Here is a 26969-nt window from a genome sequence, read left to right as displayed (position 1 = left end):
TTAAATCACATGATAGGAGTAAATCCAAATATATCAGTTATACCCCACAGAGAATAAAATTTCCTGCCAAGGAAAAACAGTTAAATGTAGGGAGAAAAAAAAAGGTTAAATCCTCAATTCACATTCTAACCTGAGCTAAATACACTACTTAGCATTCAGAGTAGAATGACATTCATTGAATTATAGCAAAAGAAAAAAGAAAGAAAAAGAAAGAAAGAAAGGAGGGAAGGAAGGAAGAAAGAAAGGAAAGAAAGAAAGAAAGAAAGAGAAAAAGAAAGAAAGAAAAGAAAAGAAAGATCATTTTAAGAACAGGGGAAAAGAAGGGAGACTATTCGATCAGAGAATTGTGGTTTTCCTTTGAAAACAAAACAAAAGAAATATATGTTAGATTACATAAAAAATATTCTATATACAAAAATAGTGTAAATAAAATAAAGGGCAATAAAACCAAACAGGGAAAAGGTTTTTCACAAATACAAAAATGGACTAATAACTTTAACACTATGGCAAATTGTTTACATGTTTATTGAAATATGAAAATATGATCATCCCCAAGAGTTCTTAAGAAGGTAAATTTAAAAACTGAGACATATTTGGTGCCCATGATATTAGCAGACGGAGAAATCATAATGCTCAAATGTTGGTAAGGGGAATGGACAAAATTTTGGTGGGAGTGTATATTGGTACAATATTGCTCCAGAGCTACTTGAAAAAATACGCCAACAGTTAAAAAATATTCAAACTTTTTTACTCAGTAATTCCTTTTCTCAGAATCTAAACTGAGGAAACAATCAAGAGAGTCAGACAAATATCACCATATGTAGCTTGTTCATTTAAAATTATTTATAATATTAAGAAATTAAAAACCTAATAAATATTAATTAAAAACATAAACATAAACTAGCAATTAGCTAATTAAAATATACATGTATGTATTTTCTTCAATGCAATGAAAAATTATACAGCCAATATAAACAGGTATTTGAGGAATATTTAATGAAACTGTTCATGACCTAATGTTCATGAAAATGCTCATGACTTAATGCTATTGATCAGAATGCAAAAATTTATACATAGTATGAATCTACTTATGTAAAAACATTATTTAAACACAGAAAAATAATGCAAGAAAATACATCAACATATCTATATATATACATAATTTCAGCTGGGTCTGGGCTACAGCCTATTAATGACTATCTTCATTCACATGTAAGAACACACTGTATAAAATGCAATGCGTTAATAAACTGATACCATTTTATTTTAATGCACTGCATTCTGTGGAAAAAAAGTGTTTAAGGCAACTAACAAGTAATTTAGGCCTTCTTCATGATACGCAAGTTTTTATACTCCATCTTTTTTCTCAAATTATTTAGTATAAATTTAGGGGCTTATGATCTGGGAATAAATTTATCCAGAACTAAAATCTAATTTATCTAGACTAAAAATAAGTATCTCTAGTCCTTGTTTTGACTGGAATAAAGAAAACATTAAAGGTTATTAACATGTTAATAGCCCTGTGCATAATGAGTTTCTCAGTTCCTTGGATGAATCAAAGGTAATAAACTGCAGCTCATGAGCAAAGTGAATTAACAATAATTAAATTGCAATTACAATCTCAAAAGAACAAAGAAAATATTTCTTGCCACAGTATGTTGCATCAACTTCAAGTAATAGTGAATGCGCTACTAGATATTTGCCATTCCTTGAATCTAAATTTTTCCTGAATCCCAACCTGGGCTTATATGATCATTATTCAAATTATTATGCATTAAGTTTACCTACCACATTATTAATCATGGGGGAAAATAAAAGAAATTAAATGCTTTTTTGGTAAGTTTAGTCAGGGGCTTCTGAGATTGACACATAAAATTCAGAGTTTGAGAGAGAAAGATTGAATTGGACTGGCTTCCTGGAGCTCTACTCATTTTTAGACTGGGTGATACTTAAAAAAATAATTTCTTGCCTCATGTACTCCTATCATAGGATTACTTTGCCTATCAACTTTAGAGAACTGACTCAAAAATGTGAGTGCTGAATACACTGTAGCTTCGATTCTGCCCATTAATGTTCTGCTACACAGTTATATTGGCTTTAAGTCTTCACAGCATCTTCCAAATTTTGATGTGTTACATTTTGATTTTATTCAGCTAATTTCCAATGTCCTTTTTAATATCTTCTTTGTCCTAAGAATTATTTTATAAGTATGTATTTAATTCCTAAATATTTGGAAGTTTTTCAAAAATTTTTCTTATTGGTTTCTGACTTTATCCTATTGTGGTTAGAAACATACTTTGTGTAGTTTGAATCTTTTTTAATTTAATGAGACTAGTTTTATGGCCCAGAATAAGATACACTTTGGTAAATGTTCTGTGTGCCCTTGAAAAGAATGTGTATGCTGCTATTGTTAGATGGAGTGCCCAATAAATGTAAGCTGGTTGACAGTGTTAAGTATTCTCTATCTCTGTTGATTTTCTATTTATTTTCTCTGTCAATTACTAAGAGGGGTGTGTTGAAATCTCCCAGCTTTAATTATGGATTTATCTTTCTCCTTATAGTTCTATCAGTTTTTGCTTAATTTTTTTGATGCCCTGTTATTAGACACAGAAAAATACAGTGGTGTTGTATCCTTTGGACGGCTTAATCCCTTTATTATTAAAAAATAACTTTCTTTATCCCTGGTTATATTCTTTGTTCTGACACCTATTTTATCTATATTAATATAACTATGCAAGCTTTTTTTTTTTTGCTAGTGTTAGCATGGTGTATCTTTTTCTCTTTCTACTTTTAACTATTTGTGTTTTACATTTAAAGGGTATGTCTTATAGGCAATCAGAGTCGGGCCCTGCTTTTTTATCTAATCTGACAATATTTGCTTTTTAACTGGTAACTCTGAAAATATTTTTCAATTTGTAAAAATGCTATCTAAGGATTTACTTTGATATTACCTAGGAAAAAAAATAAGCTTCTAAATTGCCATATCTTGTTGGGAAAAATTTCATAGTTTTGGGCTAAGCAAAACAGAATAATTCAATGAGTAAAATTATGGCTTCGATTTGTTTTTAGATGGAATTTAAAAGTAAATATTTTTTTTTAATGAAAGAACAAAGAAAAATAAAAAATGATTTCTTACCCCAATCATGCCTTGTTTATATTCTTTAAGATTATTATTTTTGAACAATATTGTATTCATATATAATAGCAATGACCATGAATGATTCCTAAATATAATAATTACCACATATGTAGGGAACATTTGATAAACATAAAATCAAGTGGTGGCTTGGTTTATGACTCAAAACTCCTGGGTTGGTGATTATGTGGTTGGATGTAGGCAATTCATATCCTCATTCTTTAAACAATGGGTCAATTTAGGGGGAAAAACTGGACAAAAACAGTATTCTTTTGATAACGAGGTAGCATTGTTGAGCCTTCCTGAATAGTTAAGTCAAATATAATTGATACATGCATTAAAATAATGTAATATGAAGAAGACATTTTAAAGTCTGAAAGACAACCACAAATATAAATTTTAGCCCATTAATAGGATTATGAATGTAAAGTTGAGGTAGTTAAATGAATTTTGGCATCATTTAAGAAATGAACAGATAAGAAGTCAAGCAATTTACTGATACTATTTATGTCAAGGCAGGCAGTCCCTTTTTTTTTATTCATTTTATTGAGATATATTCACATACCACGCAGTCATACAAAACAAATCGTACATTTGATTGTTCACAGTAGCATTACATAGTTGTAGATTCATTACCAAAATCAGTCCCTGACACCCTCATTACCACACACACAAAAGTAACCAGAATAATAATTAATGTGAAAAAGAGTAAAGTAAAAAAGAACACTGGGTGCCCTTGTCTGTTTGTTTGTTTGTTTGTTTCCTTCCCCCACTTTTCCACTCGTCCATCCACAAACTAGACAAACAGGAGTGTGATCCCTATGGGCCCCCAATCCCACTGTCCCCCCTCATAAGCCACATTTTTATACAATTGTCTTCAAGATTCATGGGTTCTGGGTTGTAGTTTGATAGTTTCAGGTATCCACCACCAGCTACCCTAATTCTCTAGAACCTAAAAAGGGTTGTCTATATTGTGCATAAGAGTGCCCACCAGAGTGACCTCTCGGCTCCTTTTGGAATCTCTCTGCCACTGAAGCTTATTTCGTTTCCTTTCATATCCCCCTTTTGGTCAAGAAGATGTTCTCCATCCCACGATGCCAGGTCTACATTCCTCCCCGGAGTCACATTCCACGTTGCCAGGGAGATTCACTTCCCTGGGTGTCTGGTCCCACGTAGGGGGGAGGGCAGTGATTTCATCTTTCAAGTTGGCTTAGCTAGAGAGAGAGGGCCCCATCTGAGCAACAAAGAGGCATTTGGGAGGAGGCTCTTAGGCACAACCATAGGGAGGCCTAGCCTCTCCTCTGCAGCAACCGTCTTCCCAAGGGCAAATTCCGTGGTAGAGGGCTCAATCCATCAAACCACCAGTCCCCTATGTCTGTGGTCATGTTAGCAACCATCGAGGTAGGGCAGGCCAATACCCCTGCATTCTCCACCAGCTCCTCAAGGGGGCTCTGCATATTTTTTTCCTTGTTTTTTTTTTTTTTTAACTTTTTTTCTTTTTCTAAATCAACTGTATGAAAAATAAAATAAATTAAAACAAAAAACAAAAAACAAAAAAAAACATACAATAAAAGAACATTTCAAAGAGACCATAACAAGGGAGTAAGAAAAAGACAACTAACCTAAGATAACTACTTTACTTCCAACGTGTTCTTACTCTACCCCAAGAAAGTAACCTAATATAGCAACATTTCTGTGAACTTGGTCCTACTATACCCATCAGAAATTAACAGACCATAGTCATTCCTGGGCATTCCCAGAACATTAAATTTACCCATGATAGCTTATCTGTTCTTCTTGGATTATTGTTCCCCCTTCCTTAATTGCACTCTATCGCTAGTTCCCCTACATTCTACATTATAAACCATTTGTTTTACATTTTTCAATGTTCACATTAGTGGTAGCATATCATATTTCTCTTTTTGTGCCTGGCTTATTTCGCTCAGCATTATGTCTTCAAGGTTCATCCATGTTGTCATATGTTTCACAACATCGTTCCTTCTTACTGCTGTGTAGTATTCCATCGTGTGTATATACCACATTTTATTTATCCACTCATCTGTTGAAGGACATTTGGGTTGTTTCCATCTCTTGGCAATTGTGAATAATGCTGCTATGAACATTGGCATGCAGATATCTGTTCGTGTCACTGCTCTCCGATCTTCCAGGTATATACCCAGAAGTGCAATCGCTGGATCGAAGGGTATCTCTATATCTAGTTTTCTAAGGAACTGCCAGACTGACTTCCAGAGTGGCTGAACCATTATGCAGTCCCACCAACAATGAATAAGGGTTCCAATTTCTCCACATCCCCTCCAGCATTTGTAGTTTCCTGTTTGTTTAATGGCAGCCATTCTAATCGGTGTGAGATGGTATCTCATTGTGGTCTTAATTTGCATCTTTCTAATAGCTAGTGAAGCTGAACATTTTTTCATGTGTTTCTTGGCCATTTGTATTTTCTCTTCAGAGAACTGTCTTTTCATATCTTTTGCCCATTTTAAAATTGGGCTGTCTGTACTATCGTCGTCATTGAGTTGTAGGATTTCTTTATACATGCAAGATATCAGTCTTTTGTCAGATACATGGTTTCCAAAAATTTTTTCCCATTGAGTTGGCTGCCTCTTTACTTTTTTGAGAAATTTCTTTGAGGTACAGAAACTTCTAAGCTTGAGGAGTTCCTATTTATCTATTTTTTCTTTTGTTGCTTGTGCTTTGGGTGTAAAGTCTAGGAAGTGGCCACCTAATACAAGGTCTTGAAGATGTTTCCCTACATTATCTTCTAGGAGTTTTATGGTGCTTTCTTTTATATTGAGGTCTTTGGTCCATTTTGAGTTAATTTTTGTGTAGGGTGTGAAGTAGGGGTCCTCTTTCATTCTTTTGGATATGGATATCCAACTCTCCCAGCCCCATTTGTTGAAAAGACCTTTATGACCCAGTTCAGTGACTTTGGGGGCCTTATCAAAGATCAGTCAGCCATAGATCGGGGGTCTATCTCCGAATCCTCAATTCAATTCTATTGAGCTATATGTCTATCTTTGTGCCAGTACCATGCTGTTGGCAGTCAGTCCCTTTTTAACTCCATAGGCAGTATTCAACAAGGCATATAACTTTTAAAGCTTTTTAAATTATTTAAAAAATCATTATATGTTCTATTCTATTCTATATTATTCTGGAAGCCACTATTTCTGGTTTAGATCCTGCAACTTAAGAAAGACATCTGGAACTTAGAGTCAGAAGAGAAATCTATTCTGAAAGATTGGACAAAGGCTACAGCTATTAAGGCTAAATATTGCAAAGAAGAGAGGCAATTTTAATAAAAGCTTTTAATGAAAATTTATATTTCAAAGGTGATGGCAAGCAGATGTCTTCAATTTCCATTAATGATAACAATAAGAGGACTGTTTTATATTTGATCATGAAGAAATATGAAAACAATTCCTAGCAATGAGAATTGAAACATAAAAACAGATTACCTTCTATTACAGGACTTGCCCTTATGAAGCTCGTCACTGCAAAGGAGAGGCTAAACCTGCTTATAGTTGTGCCTAAGAGTCTCTCCGTGAGTACCTCTTTGTTGCTCAGATGTGGCCCTCTCTCTCTAACTAAGCCACCTTGGAAGGTGAACTCGCTGCTCTCCCCACTACGTGTTATGTTACTCCCAGGGGTGTAAATCTCCCTGGCAACATGGGATATGACTTCTGGGGATGAATCTGGACCCGACATCATGGGATTGAGAACATCTTCTTGACCAAAAGGGGGATGTGAAATTAAACAAAATAAAGTTTCAATGGCTGAGAGATTCCAAATGGAGTCCAGAAGTCACTCTGGTGGGCATTCTTATGCACTATATAGATAACCTTTTTAGGTTTTAATGCATTGGAATAGCTAGAAGTAAATACCTGAAACTATCAAACTGCAACCCAGTAGCCTTGACTCTTGAAGATGATTGTATAGCAATGTAACTTACAAGGGGTGACAGTGTGATTGTGAAAACCTTTTGGATAGCACTCCCTTTATCCAGTGTATGGATGGATGAGTAGAAGAATGGGGACAAAAAAATTAAGTGAAAAATAGAGTGGGGGGGGTGATTTGGGTGTTCTTTTTTACTTTTATTTTTTATTCTTATGTTTACTTTTTCTGTTACAAAGAAAATGTTCAAAAAATAGATTGGGGTGATGAATGCCCAATTATATGATGCTACTGTGAACAACTGAATGTACACTTTGGATGACTGTATGGTATATGACTATATCTCAATAAAGTTGAATTAAAAAACAAAACAAACAAACAAAAAACAAACAAAAAAAACCACAGATTACCTAAGTGCCCTGTCTGGCTATTTGACCTCTAATCTCTCCAATTTAAGTTGATTGCTCTAATTTTTTAGAGCTTAACCACTTTCTCCTTACATTGTATAGCTGACTCAAAAAAAAACAAAAAAAAACAAAAAAAACAAAAAAACAAAAAAACAAAATCAAGCCGTATTTAGAACCTGGGGGAAATTTTATCCTCCAGAGCTGTCTCAGGAGGACCAATTTTTGTTAGCTTGTTTAACTTTGTTAACTTACAGTCATGGTCTTGGTCTGGTTGGAAACAGAATATATTTCACCTCACCTTTAAAAAAGGGAATCTTTACTCTTTCCCTATCCTTAATATAGCCACCTATTAGAATACTGAAGAGTCCACCTAAATGTATAGTAGTTTTTTAAATTAAAAAAACAAAACAAAACTATACATCTGGGTTTCTAGGCCTAATGTTTCATGCAAAGAAGTAATACTATTCAATAGTATTGTATTCTGTTTTTATTTTGCCACCTTGTGCAGAAAATTTTTAGCAATAAAACTTGATTGTTTTTACCAACCATTCTCCTGACTTTTCCAAAGATGGAAATGAATTAAGTTGTGTGGGTTAAACCCAGACTGAGGTTGTCAAGAGTTCATGTAGAATCTGAACCATCTGAGAAACAGGATTATTAGAAATGGCCTTTTGACATAGTACTTCATTTTTCATGTGGAGAAAATCAGGGATTTATTCTATTTACCATATTACAGTTCTTTTCTTAATGATCAGATACCATTTTTTATTTAGATGAAGGTTTGGGACCTTGTATAGAAATAGAAAAATAAGCAAATTTTTTAATACAAAAATTACATAGCTCAATATTGATTTAGTCAATAAACAACTGATTTTGTCTCAGGAGAAGTACAAAAGATTAATTCTTCTAGAACCAAAATTATCAAATATGGTAGAGGTCCCCAAACTTTAAATGACAGTGCAAGTGTGTGTGTGTGTGTGTGTGTGTGTGTGTGTGTGTGTGTGTGTGTGTGTGTGTGTGTATGGTCGAGTTACATTGAATAAAACTTTTCAAGGATCTCATTCACCCATTTATCTTTGTCCTAGAGTAGATTTCAAATACTTTTCTAAGAAGAGTTTTGGCCATGCCTTTCTTTTGCCTTTAAGTGAAAGGAGGCAGGAGGTCTTCTATTCATATGTGTCATGGCTTGATTATCTATTAAGGCATACTGATTTATATTTAACTTGCGATACAAAATAGCTAAACTCCTTTTAGGCGATAAAATTGCAAACTCATTGCCACCTGTAATTAATCAAAAACTCTACTAAAAATAATGAGAAATTATTAAAAGATACAAAATCTCACCTATTTGGCTTTTCAACAGCAATCAACATGATTGGCCTTCTTAAAACTTGACAAAATGATTGACATGGATTATTAATTATTTTCAGGAGAGGATGTAAAAGGAGTTTTGAGATTCGCCTAAGATACGAACCTTATATTCAAGCTCCTTTTTAGAAAAATATACTGAAAAATATATTCCTAAATTGCAAAAAAATTCCTAAATATGCAAAAATATGCAAAAAGTATTATTAGTAATATATTACATAATCTACTGAATAGTCTACTTCAATATCATATGCATCAATTAGACATGCATATGCAGCCAAAAGTCCTTTTAAAGTGTGACAACTTGGTAAATTAACAAGGAAATCAATCACTGTTTACTTTGCTTGCTAAGAGATTTCCTGTTGCAGAGAGCTAACAACAAAGTGAATCTGATTGAAGATGTATTATAGAATGGGAAATCAGTAAGTAAAGAGTCTTGCAATTATCACTGACAACGGAACAAATATGGTGAAGGCTATGATTGATTTAGTAATCACAAGCACAAGGTTTTGTTCACAACCTTCTATTGTGTGTTCAGAAATAATAATAATACGGCAAATGATGGGACAGACTTATTGACCATAGCATAAAAAACTGTCAACCAGTTTTATTATTCTTCTTTAGCCAAAGACAAAGCTGTATGACATATAAGACATTTTGTAACTGTTTTGTTATGTACTTTCAAACCATGTTCAAAAAAGATGGAATAGCAGTCTTTAAAGGGTGAAAATGGCTGTTTGAACCAAAGAAAGCCCTGACAGACTATTTTGCAGGTAAGGATACCAACATAGAAGATATTAGTAACAATCACTGTTTAATTGCAGGAAAAGTAGTTTGTTCTAGAGTCTACTGATTCTTTGAGAAACCAAACTTGCCATGAAAGTTTTAAGTATTCTCAGCATGATTTCTGCTGTAAAGATCCTCTTATTAAGCCACTCCAGGAAGCTACTGCAATTGGTATGCATGTGATGAAAGCTGAGATGCAGACAGAAATTCAGAGAAGATTTTGTTATCTTCAAACCCAATTATGTTGCTATATTGTCACATTTCTAGAACCAGGATTTATCTTCTCCAAGCATAGTTTGTGGGATTGCTTCTATAAAACTGCAGATCATCATTGACAAAAGATTAGAGTTTAGTATTCTAACTGTGCAAAATAGTTGACCATAGGAAGAAATTATCAACTGACAGTGCTGAGAAATTACTGCTCTTATAACAAAATTTGCCTACTAAAATTTTGCAATACTACCACTATAGTAATAGCTGTATTTTACTGGATTTTCTGTAAAATCCAGTATATTTTCAGGTATATACTCTAAATTTGTTCTATGATGGTGATAATCTTCAGCTTTGGCTGTATATTAATGTTAAATCTCAAGATTTTGGCCAAAATGTGTTCTTGATGCAACTTTAATATTAATATATTAATTTGTTTATTATTTAGCTCCTCCACTAAAATGTGGAGATTCCTGATGGCAAGAATTGGGTATTTTCTTCACTTCTGTATCTCAAGCACTTAGACCAGTGGCTAGTACATAACAGAGGTTCAATAACTATCCAATGAATGAATGAATGAATGAATGAATACATACATACATACACACATGGATGACTAAAAAACATCCACAAGTTATTTCTTCTAGCTGAGTACAGAATGTTAAAATTAAGAGATGCTAGAAGTTTTAAAATCACAACACAGACTACTCTTTCCATTTCATTTATACAAGTTTTTCTAAGAATAAACATATTGAGTACCGACCATGTGTAAAACACTTGTACTAAGGACTATGAAAGTTACTAAATGAGTAAGGAAAATAATTTTTATTTCTGGAAATGCAAAATAATGCAGACTCCTCCAAAGTAGAAGAAAATAATAGAAAGTGAATGAAGAATTAACACCGTGATTTTCATAAAATGACTTCCAAATATCTTGGATTTTAAGTGAAAATAAAAGAAGACAGAGTACATGAGAAAACAGTAATGAGGAAGTCAGAGAGGTAATAAGAGGTCAGATTTGTAGGCTGTTGTCAGAACTTGGGAACACTGGATGAGATGGAAAGATATAACCTGACTGTGCTTTAAACAGAGCATTTGAGACTGATGGGTTGAATTCAGCCAGAATGGGATAAGGGTGAAACTAGGACTAGTTAGGTGTCTGCTACATTAATAATGACTTCAATCAAGGTAGGTGCAGTGAAAGTGGCAAGGGGTGTCTCTGAATATATTTTCAATGTAGAGGCAAGAGGATTTTCTGGTAGATTTCATGCAGATTATGAGAGGCAAGGAGTCAAGAATGAGTCCAAAACCTTGGGCCTAAGTTATAGGAAGGATGGAGTTCTCACTTACTTTTAAAGGAAAGACTGTGTATAGAACAAGCATTTTGGTGAAGAGCAGGAGCTCAGGGTTGAATATGTTAAGTTCGTGATATTTATTAAATATCCAAGTGGAAACACAGAATATGTACTTAGATACACATGCCTAGAGTTCTGGGGAGAGGACTGAGCTGAAGCTATAATTTTGGGAGTAATCAAAGTTTACTGGTATTCAAAGCCAAGAGATTAGATGAGACCACTAAGAGCCTAAGTCAGAGTCACTTAGTGACTAAGAGGTCAGAGATATGTCTGGGGTATTCACCATTAAGACATCAAGGAGAAAAAAAGTACAGCAGACAGGTAAGAAGAAAACAGAAAGTAGGTGGTGACCTGAAACCCAACTAATCAAAGTATTTCAAGAAAGAAAGAGTGACTAACTTTTTCAAATATTACTCATAAGTTAACAAATGAACAAATATTCTGGCACGTTACTACAGAAAGAATACTTAAGTTTGAGTTCTGTCATTTACTATACAACTTTCATGAACTATTTAACTACTGATTTTTTGGTTTTATTTTCCTCATCTTCAATTTGGAAATATACATACCTCATAAATTATAAATATTACTAGTTGCATGTAAAGCACATATTATGTCTGAATCCAATATATGCTCAATACTTAGGAATTTCATTTTCTTTTTCTCTCCTTGGTTGGATCATTGAAAAATTTTGAATATAGGTTTAAAGTGGTGCATAGAAAGAAAAGAAAGTGATCTGAAGCTTCACATAAAAGCTTTTAGATAACTAGTACATTTTACAAGTAAGGGGGTAAGAAGAGCTATTTAGATAGACCCAGGAAAGGAGTAATGAGATATATCCCCAGATCTAGAAATGCTGATCTGACTCCTGTGAAAAAGGCCAGGGTTAGTTAAGTGGAAAAAGTAAAACCTAGGGGCTCACAGATTTTTTAATGAAGAATCAGTGTTCTTGAAATGGGCAACAGAAGTAAAATGCTACATAAAAATCAAAAGAAACAATGTGTGTGGTGAAGGTGATAACAAGCACCTTGACAGCGGTGCTAGAAAAGGTACGCCTAAATATTAATTTAGAACAAAATTCAGGAAGCCGCATTTAAGAATAAAAACCTCAACAAAACATAAGAGTGAGGAAAGTAAGAGGCTGATATCTCTACTAGGGAAAAATCTGCTTCCCAGCATTCTAAGACAGGAGAGGTTGGAAGGAAGGCAAACTGACATTAGCATCTGATGGTAGAGGGGGTAGTTTGGCACTCTAATACATGGTGCCCAAGTCAAGCTTAGTTCAGACCTAATACAGCCCACTGCAAGAGGAACAATTTGGGGATAAGGGAACAGAGGATAGCACTAGGGGATTCAAGGTTGTGGTACTTCTGCTATTTGGTCCCATAGTACTGTATTTCCTTTGTCACTCTTCTGTTATTGCTTATTTAGTTGTCTATCTTTTCTGATAAACTGTAAGGATAGTTCCTAGGGGACAGGATGAATGTCTATTTTGTTTACCACTTTACATTCAGCAACCTTGGCATAGTGCTTGGTATCAGGAAAGTACTCATCACATTTATGGAATCTCTATTTGTTAAAATGAATGAATGGATGAATTCAAGAAAAGTAAACTCTGTGAAGGCAGGAACTATACTACTTACTAATCATGGTATCCCAGTACTTCATACAGGGCACAGCATCAATTAGGCTGCTTAAAATATTTTTGATTGAAAGAATGAATAAATAAATTCCATCCTTGACTCTAGTCAGTCTTAACCTTATTTGTCAGTAATGAATTATCATTATATCTGTTATTCTCAGTAGCTTGATCTATTTCCCCAGACATTATACCCCAAAAATGCAAGCCCTGGGATCTTAAAGTCTGGTTGGAACTGAGCTCAAGCTGCTGTTTCTGTTAGACTTCAGTCTGAATATTACTCTTTCATAAGAAATTAAAAGCTGTCATTTCCATGGTTTCTTACAAATAGTATCAACTTTACCCTGCCCACCAAGGTTCCCATTCCTTTCCTTCCCAACTAGGCAGCTACATTGTTCCTCAACCTTCACAAGCTGCTCTGGATATGTATCTGTGAAATAAAGAAAAGTACAGATGAAAACAAAGGACCGAGCAGATATCTGAAAAATAGATGGAAAGCACCTCCCAGACATTAAAGGCTACCTTAGAGAGATGGACATTTTTGTACATTTTATAACTGAAAAAAAAAATATTAAAGCAACCAAGGTAGGAAAATAAAACAATACAAAAATACATAAACCCAAGTGGTGGTGAAAATGAGGAGTCCTGCATAGTCCCTGGTTAGAAGGAGAGAACGTAAGCTATTGTCAAGCCTGAAGTTATTCTGAGGATTAGGAGGGTATTTTATGATTAACATTAAGGCTAAACACCTATAAAGCTTTTAAGAAAATTACACAGTGGAAAAAGAGTTCAGTTTTGATAACTGGAATTAAATATTCTAAGCATGAATACTCACGCCAGAAAAAAACTTTTCAATAATTCATATAAAATTGTTTTAAAGGACATTAATTTTTGTATCTACAACATATTAGCATTGTAGGCATATGGCATAGTCATTAAGTGTACTGACACATGTAGTGTAATATAGGTTACCATTCACACCAAATGAAAAAAATACTTTTTATAAAAGTATTATTTTTATAAAAATAATCTAAAGTAAATGATACTGACAAGTATATAAAGTAACAAATTATCAAAGCCATGCAAATATAACATAGAGCATTCCTGAATTTTTCTAACATCACTGATGGACTATTTTTCCTCCTTCTATGCTTTCTTCCTCCTTCCCTCACTACTTCCTTCCTTTTTTTCACCATTTATTGATAGTCTGTGTGCCAGGCATATTCATAGCAGATCTAAAGATGAATAAATCAGAATCTCTGCCAGGTTCTTCTCTATTTCTAATTTTAATCTCATTTTCAGATATAGTCTTTTTTCTCCAGTAACGCTACTACCCAAAGATTGGTTATAATAGAAGCCAGCAAACATTCCGATGACCTTGTTCTCTCCAAAGGAGTCCAATGTGTAGGTTGGCAGAAAAGAGTAAGAGAAAAATGATGAAAGGACAGGAGAATGAAGGAAGAACTTTTGGAGGAAGTCTCTAAAGTGACAACAGCAGATAAAATACATATAAAGATCTAGGGATGAGTCTTCAAATGCTGAAGGGCAACTTCTTTCATATTAGAACAAAGATGATGAGGGTAGAACTTCCGGAGAAGATGGTGGAGTAGGGAGCCCCAGGACTTACCCCTCCTCCAAAACAGCTAGTAGACAGGCAGGAATTGTCTGAAACAATTGTTCTGGGGCTCTGGAGGCCAGGGTAACACTGCATAGCATGCAGGGGAGAGTGGGAGGAGGAGGCTGTGGAACTGTGGTAAAGTACTATGAGCAGCTCACTCTGCAGCTGCTGGCACCCATTCCTCACTCTTGAGGAGGGTCACCTCGAGGTCTGGTCCATCTTTGGCTGTTGCGGACAGAGAGAAGCATGGAAGTCCTCTTCCCCAAGAACGAGGCACTTATCACATCTTTTGATTGGTGAATTTGGATCGCTGGATCCCAATTCTGACCTGATGTTTCAGCCTGCCCAGGGCACAGAAGACCACAGTCATTGTTATAACCTTGTTCCTGACAGAGGTTTAAAGACACAGTGCCTCCCTAGGGGTGAAAGGAATAGTTTGCTGAAGGATGCCATCTGCTGTTCAGGCCAGGTAAGTGCAGCTTCAAGGATTCATCTAAAGGTTCTTAGTGTCTTTCCTCACATTCTCCCAAGGCTCTTTGGAGCAGGCCTGCACTCCCTTCAAGGGACCCTGGCTCTGTGTCACTAGCAAATACTTTGGGGAAAGTCCTCTCTGGGGTGAAACTTCTCCCAGAATTTGCCCTCCAGGCAAAAGCAGCTAGAGACAACCAAAGGAGCGGTGAAAACAACTATAACGGCAAAACAAAAACAAACAGAACAAATCAAGATTCTTGGAGAAGGAACTGAGGAAAGGAAGCCTTCTCCTGAGGGATGAAACAATTGCACAAAGAATGCAATGTTAAAAATTATACCACATGTTCAGGGCAAGAATCAGATGAAGACCTGAAAAAATCTGATCAATTAAATACAACCAATTCTAAAGGTCTAGAATAAGTTGAAACAAATGTCAAAGAGGAGCTTTAACACAAAGCCAATCAACAATAAAACCTTAGGCAAGAGAGAGAAACTGACCTTTAGAGTAAACTCATCAATAGAATCAGATGCCTAGACATCAGCAAAAAAATAAGAAGCCATAGTAAGAAATAGGAAGATATGGCCCAGCCAAAGGAAGAAATTAAAACTTTGGAGGAGACACAGAATTTGGAACAACTAATCAAAGACGTTCAAACAAATCTAAATCAATTCAAGGAGATGAAGGAAAATATGGCTAAAGAGATAAAGGATATTAAGAAGATGCTGGTTGAACATAAAGAAGAATGTGAAAGTATAAAAATAATAACAGAAATTATGGCAATGAAAGACACAGTAGAAGAGATAGCCACAGCAAGCATTACACAGGATATTTGAACAGGCAGAAGAAACAGTCAGCAAACTAGAAGACAGGACAATCGAACTCTTACAGACAGAAGAATAGATATACAATGGAAGAAATTGAATAGGGTCTCAGGGATTTGAATGGCAGCATGAAGAGTACAAACATACATATCATAGATATCCCAGAAGGAGAAGAGAAGGGAAAATGGACAGAAAGAATATTTGAGAAAATAATGACTTAAAATTTCCCAACTCTTAAGAAAAACATAAATATTTATGTCCAAAAAGCACAACATATTCCAAAGAGAATAAATCCTAACAGACCTACTCCAAGACATATACTAATCAGAATGTCAAATGCCAAAGATAAAGAGAGAATCCTGAAAGCAGCAAGAGAAAAACTGCCTGCCAAGAATTTTTTATCTGGCAAAATACTCTTTAAAAATGAGGAAGAGTTTAAAATATTCACAGACAAACAGGAACTGAGAGAGTCCATCAACAAGAGACCTGCCCTACCAGAAATACTAAAGGGAGTTCTACAGGCTGAAAGAAAATGACAGGAGATGGAGGAATGGAGAAGTATAGAAATGAAGATTATCAGAAAGGGCAACTAAAGGGTAAAAAGAGAGACAAAAATAAAATATGACACATAAAATCCAAAGGTTAAAATAGTTGAACAGAGTACTGCTTCTACAGTAATAACACTGAATGTTAATGAATTAAACTCAGCAATCCAAAGATGGAGATCAGGAGAATGAATAAAAAAGTATGACCCAACTATATTCTGTATATAAGAGACTCACTCACCTTAGAACCAAAGACACAAATAGGTAGAAAGTGAAAAGTTGGAAAAAGATATTCCATGCAAATAGCAACCATAAAAGAGCTGAGGTAGCTATACTAGTACGAACAAAATAGACTTAAAATGCAAAACTGTTATAAGAGACAAAGAAGGGCACTATATATTAATAAAAGGAACAACCCACCAAGAAGAAGTAACAATCATAAATATTTATGCACCCAAGCATGCTGTCACAACACACATGAGGCAAACACTGGCAAAATTGAAAGGAGAAATAGATGTCACTACAGAAATAGTTGGAGACTTCAGAACGCTTCTATCAATAAATAGAACATCTAGACAGAGGATCAATAAGGATACAGAGATCTTGAATAATATGATAAATGAAATAGACATATACAGAGCACTGTACCCCATAAGGGCAGGATATACATTCTTTTCAAATTCTCATGGATCATTCTCCAGGATAGACAACATCTTGGTTCACAAAAATGTCTCAATAAATTTAAAAAGATTGAAGTTATACAGAGTACTTTCTCTTATGATAATAGAATGAAGCTGGAAGTTAATAATAGGAGGAGAACTGGAAAATTCACAAATATATGGAGGTTAAACAACACATTCTTAAACAATCAGTGGGTCTAAGAAAAAACTGCAAGACAAATCAGTAAATATCTCGAGATGAATGAAAACAAGAAAATAACATATCAAAACTTATGGAATGCAGTGAAGGCAGTGCTGAAAGAGAAATTTACAGCCCTTAATGCTAACATTAAAAAATAAGAAAGAGCTAAATCAAAGATCTAACTACACGCTTGGATGAACTAGAAAAAGACAGCAAGCTAATCCTATAGCAAGCAGAAGGAAAGAAATAACAAAGATTAGAGCAGAAATAAATGAAATTAAGAAATTAAAAAAAAAAAACAGAATAAACAAAACCAAAAGTTGGTTCTTTGAGAAGATGAATAAAATGGACAAACCCTTAGCTAGACTGATGAAGTGAAAAAAAACGAGAAGATGTAAATAAATAAAATCAGGAATGACACCATGGAAATAAAAAAGGATCATAGGAGGATACTATGAACAACTGTATATCAACAAATTAGACAACTTAGATGAAATGGACAAATTCCCAGAAATACATGAATAACCTGCATTGACTCTACTAGAAATAAAAGACCTCAAAAGGCCAATTACAAGGAACAAGATTGAAGCAGTCATCAAAAACCTCCCAACAAAGAAAAGCTCAGGAGCAGGAAGCTTCACAGGTGAATCCTACCAATCATTCCAAGAAGGATTAACACCAATCCTGCTCAAATTCTTCCAAAAAATGGAACAGGAAAAGGAAACACTACCTACCTCATTCTATGAACAACATCACCTGACTACCAAGGCCAGATAAAGATACTACAAGAAAAGTACAGACCAATTTCTCTAATACACATAGATGCAAAATTCAATTGCAAATTTAATCCAACAGCACAGCACATTAAAGAAATTACACACCATGATCAAGTGGGTTTTATATATGATATGCAAGGGCAGTTTAACACAAGAAAATTAACACAATACATCACATCAATAAATCAAAGGGGAAAAACCACATGATCATCTTGATCGACACAAAGAAGGCATTTGACAAAATCCAGCATCCTTTCTTGATAAGAACACTTAGAACACTAAGAATAGAAGGAAACTTCCTCAACATGAGAAAGCGTATATATGAAAAACACAAAGTTAACATCATATGTAATGGTGAAATACTGAAAGCCTTCCCTCTAAGATCTGGAACAAGGCAAGCATGCCACTGTCGACATTATTAAGCATTGTGCTAGAAGTTCTAGCTAGAGCAGTTAGGCAAGAAAAAGAAATAAAAGGCATCCAAATTGGAAAGAAAGAAGTAAAACTTTCACTATTTTCAGGTGACATAATATATAAAGTCCTGAAAAGTTTACAACAAAGCTACTAGACCTAATAAATGAGTTCAGCAAGGTGGCAAGTTACAAGATCAACATGCAAAAATTGGTAGTGTTTCTATACACTAAACATGAGAAAGCTGAAGAGAAAATCAAGAAAAAATTTTCATTTACAATAGTAACTAAAAGAATCAAATACCTAGGAATAAATTTTCCAAGGATGCAAAGGACTTGTCCTCAGAAAACTACAAAACATTGCTAAAGAAGTCAAAGAAGACCTACATAAATGGAAAGATATTCCCTGTTCATGGACCAGAAGACTAAGTATCGTTAACATATCAAGTCTATCCAAAATGACTTACAGATTCAGCACAATCCTAATCAAAATTCCAACAGCCTACTTTGCAGAAACGAAAAAGCCAATTTTCAGATTTCTTTGGAAGAGTAAGGGGCCCCGAATAGCCAAGGCCACCTGGAAAAAGAACAAAGTTGTAGGACTCTCAATTCCTGACTTTAAAGCATATTACAAAGCTACAGTGGTCAAAGCAGCATGGTACTGGCATAAAGACAGATATAATGACCAACAGAATTGAATTGAGAGTTCAGAAATAGACATCTATGGCCAACTGATATTTGACAATTCCACTCAGCTGAACAGATTAGCCTGTTCAACAAATGGTGCTGGGAAAACTGGATATCTATAGCCAAAAGAATGAAAGAGGACCTCTATCTCACACCCTATACCAAAATTAACTCAAAATGTATCAAAGACCTAAATATAAGAACAAGGACCACAAAAACTCCTAGAAGAAAATGGAGGAAAGCATAGTAAAGATCTTGTGGAAGGCAACGGTTTCTTACACTTTATACCTGAAGTACAAGCAATAAAAGAAAAAAAAAAATAGATAAATAGGACTTCCTCAAAATTAAAAACTTTTGTGCTTCAATGAACTTTGTCAAGAAAGTGAAAAGGCAACCTACTCAATAGGAGAAAATATTTGGAAACCAAATACTGATAAGGGTTTAATATCCAGAATATATAAATACCACAACTCAACAATTAAAATTGGGCAAAAGACTTGAACAGACATTTTTTCCAAGGATGAAATACAAATGGCTAATCTGAAGCATGCGACAACATGGATGAATCTTGAGGACTAATGTTGAGTGCAATAAATCAGACACAAATGGACAGATATTGTATGAGTTCACTTATATGAACTAACTAGAGTATGTAATCTCAGTCTTAAAATGTAGAATATAGGGCACCTAGAGATAGACAGAAGTTAGACAAGAGGGAGCAGTTACCTAATATGTACAGAATTATTAAATGTTTGGGAATGGAAAGATGTGATGGTAGCTCCTGATTGAGATTTGTGGGGACCCAGGACCTGGGCCCCCTCTCTTCCCTAGTGAAAGTGAGCCACCTACTTGACCTGGACAAATATTAAAACTCACCAAACCTTTGTTTAGGAAACATTGTATCCTAAACAAAGCATTGAAACTCCCTTCCCCTGATCACTGTTGATAATATCATCTCCACACCACTGTGTCACAAGACCCTGCAAAAACCCTGTTCTCACACCCTATGGAATACACTTGTCTTAATCCTTAAAAACCACCCCCTGGCACCTGTAGCTCTTTGTGGGCACCAACTTCCATCTTTCCTCAGTCAGCTGTCACTGAAAAGAATCATCTGCTGTCAGTAAGCCCTATTAAACTCATGTCAAACTCTGTGCCTGGTATGTTCTTCGGTCTTGAAGCTGAGCAGGGTTTGAACAGGATTATAAATAATAGTGCCATATTGTAGGTGAATTTGATTGAAAGAGTTTGTTTAAAGTCATGGATGTCACCAATTATCACTACAAATACAAATAAGTTCTTGCATGAACTGCTACGCATGTACAATACTTGTACACAATAGAGTTAATAATAGAGTCAACAACAGAGTGATACATGGGGAAAAATTACCTTTTGCAAGCTACAGACTACATTTAACAGTAATTCCTTAATATTCTTTCATTAACAGTAATAGGTGTACCACATCAATACTAGGGGTTAACAACAGGTGGGGATAAGGGATATAGTATGTTTGAGCTTTCCTTTTCTGTGTCTGTCTGTTATTTTTCTCTTTGGAGCAATGAAAATTGCCTAAAATTAAGTGTGAAGATGACTGCACAACTAAGTGATGATACTGTAAGACACTGATTATATACTTTGGATGGAATATATGGTATGTGAATGTATCTCAATAAAATCTGCAGATTAAAAAAAAAAAAAACAAAAAAAAAACAAGGAAATACCCTGTATTTCAATACCTAATGTTCAGGCACAACTACATTAAAAGATACAATGAAGTAGTCAGATGCTTAATACCTAGATTTGGATTCAAGAGCAGCCAGAAAATATTTGACTAAAAATTACGTCTCACTGCTCTTTCCCTTCATGCTTTATAAGGCTAGCGCCTTGTCTCTCCAAAGCCAGATGAAATGTCGTCTCCTAAGAGAAGACTTCCCTGACTACACTATTCTATTTTAAAGCAGACCCTGGTTATTCCCTATCTTAGCCCTGTGTTTGTTTCTTTTCTGGCACTCTCCATGCTGTGTAGTGCTGTTATATTGTTGCATGGTTACTTAATGAATGTGTCCACTCCCTTGGGAGCAAAAGCTCCTTGTATGCAGGAGCACACTATCTATTCAGTTCACTGGACTTCTGAAGAAAGCCCTAGAACAGTGTATGGCAGAGAGCAGGTTTTAAATTTAAAAAACAACAACAACAACAAACACATGAAAATATGCTCATTTCACTAGCTATTAGAGAAACACAAATCAAAACCACAATGAGATATCATTTCATACTTACGAGAATGACCACTATTAAAAAAACAGAAAAGTACAAGTGTTGGAGAGGATGTAGAAAAGGAGGAACACTCATTCACTGCTGGTTGAATAGTAAAATGGTTCAGCTGCTGTGGAAGACAGTTTAGTGGTTCCTCAGGAAGCTAAGTATAGAACTGTCATGATCTGGTAATCCTGCTACTAGTGTATATCCCTAGGAGAACTGAAAGCACGGACTCGAACAGACATTTGCACACTGATGTTTATAGTGGCATTATTCACAACTGATAAAAGATGGAAGCAACCGAAGTGTCCATCATCAACTGATGAATGGATAAACAAAATATGGAATATACAAACAATGGAATAATGTTCAGCTGTAAGAAGAAATGAAGTCCTGATGCATGAGACAACATGGATGAAACTTGAGGACATTAAGTTGAGTGAAATAAGCCAGACTCAAAAGGACAAATATTGTATGATCTCACTGATACAAACTAATTATAACAAGCAAACTCAGAATTAGAATCTAGAATACAGGTCACCATGGGATAGAATGGGGTTAGAAAATGGGGAGCTATGCATACTTTGTGCAGAATTTCTATTTAGTTTGATTGTAAAGGTGAGGAAATGGATAGTGGTGATGACAGTACATTACTGTGAGTATAATTAATAACACTGACTAATGTTTGTTAATGTGGTTGAAAGGGGAATTTTTGAGTTGTGTATGTTACTAGAAGGAAAGTTTAGAAGATAAAACACGGGACTGTATAACACAGCGAACCCTGTTGTGGATGATGGACTGAGGTTAATAGTACAAATGTAAGAATGTTCTTTCATGAATTATAACAAACGTATGACACTATTACGTGGTATTAATATAGGGTGGTAACTGGGAAAAAATACACCTAATATGAACTCTGTGGTTAATAGGAATATTTTAATATTCTTTCATCAATTGTAATGTAGGTACCACACTATCACAAAGCATCAACAATGGGGGTATATAGGAATACTGTAGTTTTTACATGACTTTTCTGTAAACCTACAACTTCTCTAATTAAAAAAAAATTAAAAAAACCATTATGCTAAGTGAAAAGAAATGAGACACAAAGTACTACATATTGTATGATTCCATTTATATAAAATGCAAATATATATAAATCTATAGAGACAGAATTAGATTAGCAGTTATTTAGGGCTGGGGAAGGATAGAGGGATTGAGAGGTGACTGCTAAGGTGTATAGAGTTATTTCTTTTCGGAGTAATGAAATGTTCTAAAATGGATTGTGATGATGAATGCACAACTCTGTGATTATACTTAAAGTCATTGATCGTATACTTTGGATATACTCTATGGTATGTGAATATATCTCAATAAAACTGCTTTAAATAAAAGATCATGATGGTAGGTTCCGACATATTTGTCTGTAGGTGGAACAGAAGAGTAGGGCTTTTCAGGTGGTTGTATCCCATAGGTTGAAATTCCCCAGTAAAATAAAAAGATACTTTGCTAAGGGAAAGTGGAGGCGGTATAGACTAGAATCTGCAGGAAACTAGTGCAGGTTTGAAATAGTCATTGTGGAATATAGGAGCACTGCTCAGCACCTATCCAATAATGAATACCTTATTATCTAAGTGTCATTGACAGAGCTCAGTAGCCTATGTATGGAGAGAGACAGCTCCAAATGTAATGGTTTTCAAGAAGGATGAAGCATGAGAAAAGTGAATTTGAACACTGAAGATGCTGGGGAACAAAATGGTTAAAGCAATATATTGTGGATTTCAGGCTGAAATGGGCAGGATCAGGAAAGAAAATGACAGATGGGAAGAACACTGAGCAGGAAGAAACTAGAAGTCTGAGATAGTGAGAAACTGAGAGTGAAATGTTGTTGTACAAGAGTGACAGGTACATTGTAGTAGTTCAAAGGCGGAGAACTTATGAGTGATGACAAGGTAAAGGATGTGCACAGAGGTGTGTTAAAAAAAAACATGGATGAAGACTGCCTACTTTGAGAAGGATACAGATCGAGTTACTCACATGATAGTAGAAGATGTTATGTTAAAGAAGGCTGTGCGCGAATTAAGTGCAACAGCAGAGGAAGAAGGTGGTAAGTGCAAAAAGCACATGCAGGAAAAAGGGTACATTGCAAGCACCAACTAACCTGTACCATTTGCTATCTATGTCATTCCTTATTTTACTCAGTTTTCCTGCAGTTTACCTGACTGGGTCACTCTGAAAAAAACTATCAATTTGAGGAAAAACAAAAGCAAACACTGAAAAAAAAGTAGGTCCCCATAGGGGGACATGCTCTAAAAAAATTAATCACAATTATGAATTAGTTTAACTGACCAAATATATGATCCATCTATTCTAAAACTGTAATTTTTTCTCCAAATTCTCAAAAACAATGAAAAGCCACAGCAACAAGAGAGAACTTATTTTTTTAAAAAACGTGTTATACAAAATCGTAGATGATAGAGTGAGAAACGAATATATGGTACTTTTTGTACAAAATCAAAATCTTTCTCACTAGACACCAGAAAAAGTTTATCTCAATATGCATGTCTCTAATAGCCTAGATTTTTAACACAGCCACAGTGTGTTAATGTGATTCCACAATTGTATTCAACTACTATATAATTCAGTTTTACCTGTATTGCAAGGGCACGAGCTACAAGGCCTCTAACATATTGTAAAGGATCTTCTGGGCCTTCCCACTTGTTCTGCCATGCAAGAGGACACTGCAAATTAAAAAGGGCCAAAATTAAGTTTACAATAAATGATCTTGTAGCACTAGTGTGACATGCAAAACATTTTGGCATAATTCTCATTGTGCCATATTATCATATTATCATGAATTCATTTCATTAAGATATGTCTGTTTTTCTTTGATCTTACCTTATTCAAATTGCATGGTAAATACAGAACAGAATGAATTAATATGTTTCTCTAAAAGGAGACTTTTTAAAAGTAAAAATTCTTCAAAGAATAAATCAATGAATATAAACTGATATATAAAAAGTAGTCAACTGTATTTTCTTGAAACAATATTTACTGCATTATGAAATCAAACTAAATTGACAAATTCATTATTGTAAGTAGTAAAGAAAGAAAACCAGTTTTTGTCCAGACATAATTTAAAATATAAATAGACCAGTACAATGGAAACTTTATCCCCAAAACCACATTGAGATACATGGTACAAAGAGAAGAAATAAAAAGGGAGTAACTGTCCTCAATTAAAAATAAGTAAATAAATAAATAAAACCTCTGTAAGAATAGTTGGCCTTACAAAATTCTCTCTAATATCTGACCTTTTGTTAACTGACATTTTCCATTAATGCATACTTCTTTACTTCATAAGTATTCTGTAAATTCATGTTCATTATAATAACAAATCTTTTCCTGTGAGAGTTTTCTGGATTTTCCAAATATTATGTAAATATCATTCAAATTTCTTAATATCTTATTTTTCAGAAGTGTGGTAACAAGGAGAGAGCACCAACTTCATACCCCAAAACAGTCTGATTTTATAGTTGAGAAACTACTCTGGGTGGAGCTGAACTGAGGCTCCCAGCCCTCAGCCTAGGCTGAGCTCCCAGTCAACAGCCAGCACTGATTTGCTAGCCATGTGATTGAGCTGCATGGAAGAGACCTGCTTTCTCTATCAAGTCCTACCCACATTTCAAATCTGCAAAAATAAAATAAACGACGTTTTAAGCCAGCGATTTCTGATGAGATTTGTTATACAGTAAGACTTAACCAGATTCTAGATTTTGGTTCCTAGAAATGGTGAGCTGCCCAACAAAAACCTAAAACATGCAGCATTGGATATGAAACTGAGTGGTGAGCTGAAGCTGGAAGGACTTTCAGGAGAGTGGAAGTGAAAATTTAAAGGGTTTCTTAGAGAATATTAGTGGAAGTCTAAAGGGCTTTGAGGAATGAAAGGATCTTCATTTGCACCAAGTTTAGCTAAATTAACCCAGAATTAACAAAAAACTAAAGTAAGGAAATGAACAAACGATAATAGCTATAAGAGTTGTTTAATGAGTAGTATTGTGCATTGAAAAAATAAAGGTACTCTGAGAAAAGGATCTGCTGATTGAGAATGGCTAGTGGTGGTGAACATATATTCATTTCAAAACGTGTACACTTTTTAAAACTTGAATTTACTATTTGTCTTTCAAAACATGTTATATATTCATACCATCCCCAAGACAGTATACATGGTATACACGTACACCCAGATAGATTAAAAATACTTATAAAGAAGTTTAGCTTTAGGGAAGATGAAGATAAGTGAATCATAAAGTATGTTCATAAAGAAAATAATAATTTGTAAGTTTTTTTCATCTAACAAAATCTAATAAAAGTACTATGAATATATATTTACTTCTGTGAGACTTATTTCAAGATAATGGTCAAAGAATTTCAAAGTTTTTACATTCCTTGAAATTTTAAGTTTGTGGATTATTTCTACATTGTTTCTGTGATACATTATATTTAAGTCAATATCATATTGGCATACGTGTATGTATGTTGTATATATACATGTATGTTGGCACAGTGAGGTTAAAATAAGTTGTATCAATATTTTATCACATTTTAACAGAGGTCACATCAAGAACTGAGTTAAATGGGTGCTAAGGGTTGGCATTAAAAATTGATCTCTGTAACACTTTTTGGGTTTTGGTGTACTGGAATGGCTAGAAGTAAATACTTGAAATTATTAAACTTCAACCCAGTAGCCTTGACTCTTGAAGATGATTGTATAACAGTGTAGCCTGCAAGGGGTGACAGTGTGATTGTGAAGACCTTGTGGATTGCACTCCCTTTATGCAGTGTATGGAGGGATGAGCAGAAGAATGGGGACAAAGACTGAATGAAAGGTAGGGTGGGATGGGGGGATGAATTGGGTGTTCGTTTTTACTTTTATTTCTTTTTCTATTCTGATTCTTTCTGGTGAAGGGAAGGTGGTCAGGGATGGATTAGGGTAATGAAGGCATAGCTGTATGATGGTGCTGTGAATAGTTGATTGCACACCATGGTTGATTGTATGGTACACGAATATATCTCAATAAAACTGAATTTAATTAAAAAAAAAAGAAAAAATTGATCTGTAAATATTAAAAAATAACATTAAAATTTTGATTTCCTTAATTTACTACACAGATCACATTTAATAAGCCATAATGATAAGACAAAATTAACACATTTATGAATTTTTGTATAGAATGTTTTTATTTAAACAAGAAAAGACTATTAATGAAAAACAGCATACTAATGTTTCAGTAGTTATCCATCTCATCATGATATACTGGTTAATTAATACACATTAGAATATCATGAAATAATTACTGAGCCAGTCTCAACTATAATTTCTGGGCACTGATGCAACAAATCAATCGCTTCAGATGGAACAAAGAAAACTTGGTTTCAGCCCATTATTTTGTTATAAATTTAATATCAAATTAACAAGCTATTAATTGAAATACAAATTAGATCAAATCATCAGTTTCATCATAGATTCTGTGTTTATGTGCACATGTGTTTAAAAAAGCTTGTATATATTATTCCAAGCTACACTCAAAGTTTGGTATACTTTAGGTTCTAAATAGTATTTAAAAATTGTATGGGTTAAAATCAAAACTAATCAACAATATTTTCTCCCTCAAAAGCTTCCTTATTTCCCTTTATAATCCATCTGGAT

The 26969-nt window shown here is 34.5% G+C and overlaps 1 protein-coding gene across 1 annotated transcript in view; it reads right to left on the bottom strand.

Annotated features, from left to right (window-relative positions):
* Positions 1-26969, bottom strand: part of DYNC2H1 (dynein cytoplasmic 2 heavy chain 1) — a 419160-nt gene that overhangs the window by 44647 nt on the left and 347544 nt on the right. Inside the window, exon 85 of the mRNA XM_037841237.1 lies at positions 23911-24000. Within this exon, the coding sequence (XP_037697165.1) occupies positions 23911-24000 (90 nt within the window). The remainder of the gene's footprint in view (positions 1-23910; positions 24001-26969) is intronic.

Source organism: Choloepus didactylus, chromosome 6, assembly GCF_015220235.1.
Source record: "Choloepus didactylus isolate mChoDid1 chromosome 6, mChoDid1.pri, whole genome shotgun sequence".
Lineage (NCBI taxonomy): Eukaryota > Metazoa > Chordata > Mammalia > Pilosa > Megalonychidae > Choloepus > Choloepus didactylus.
This window is presented reverse-complemented; position numbering and strand designations above follow the sequence as displayed.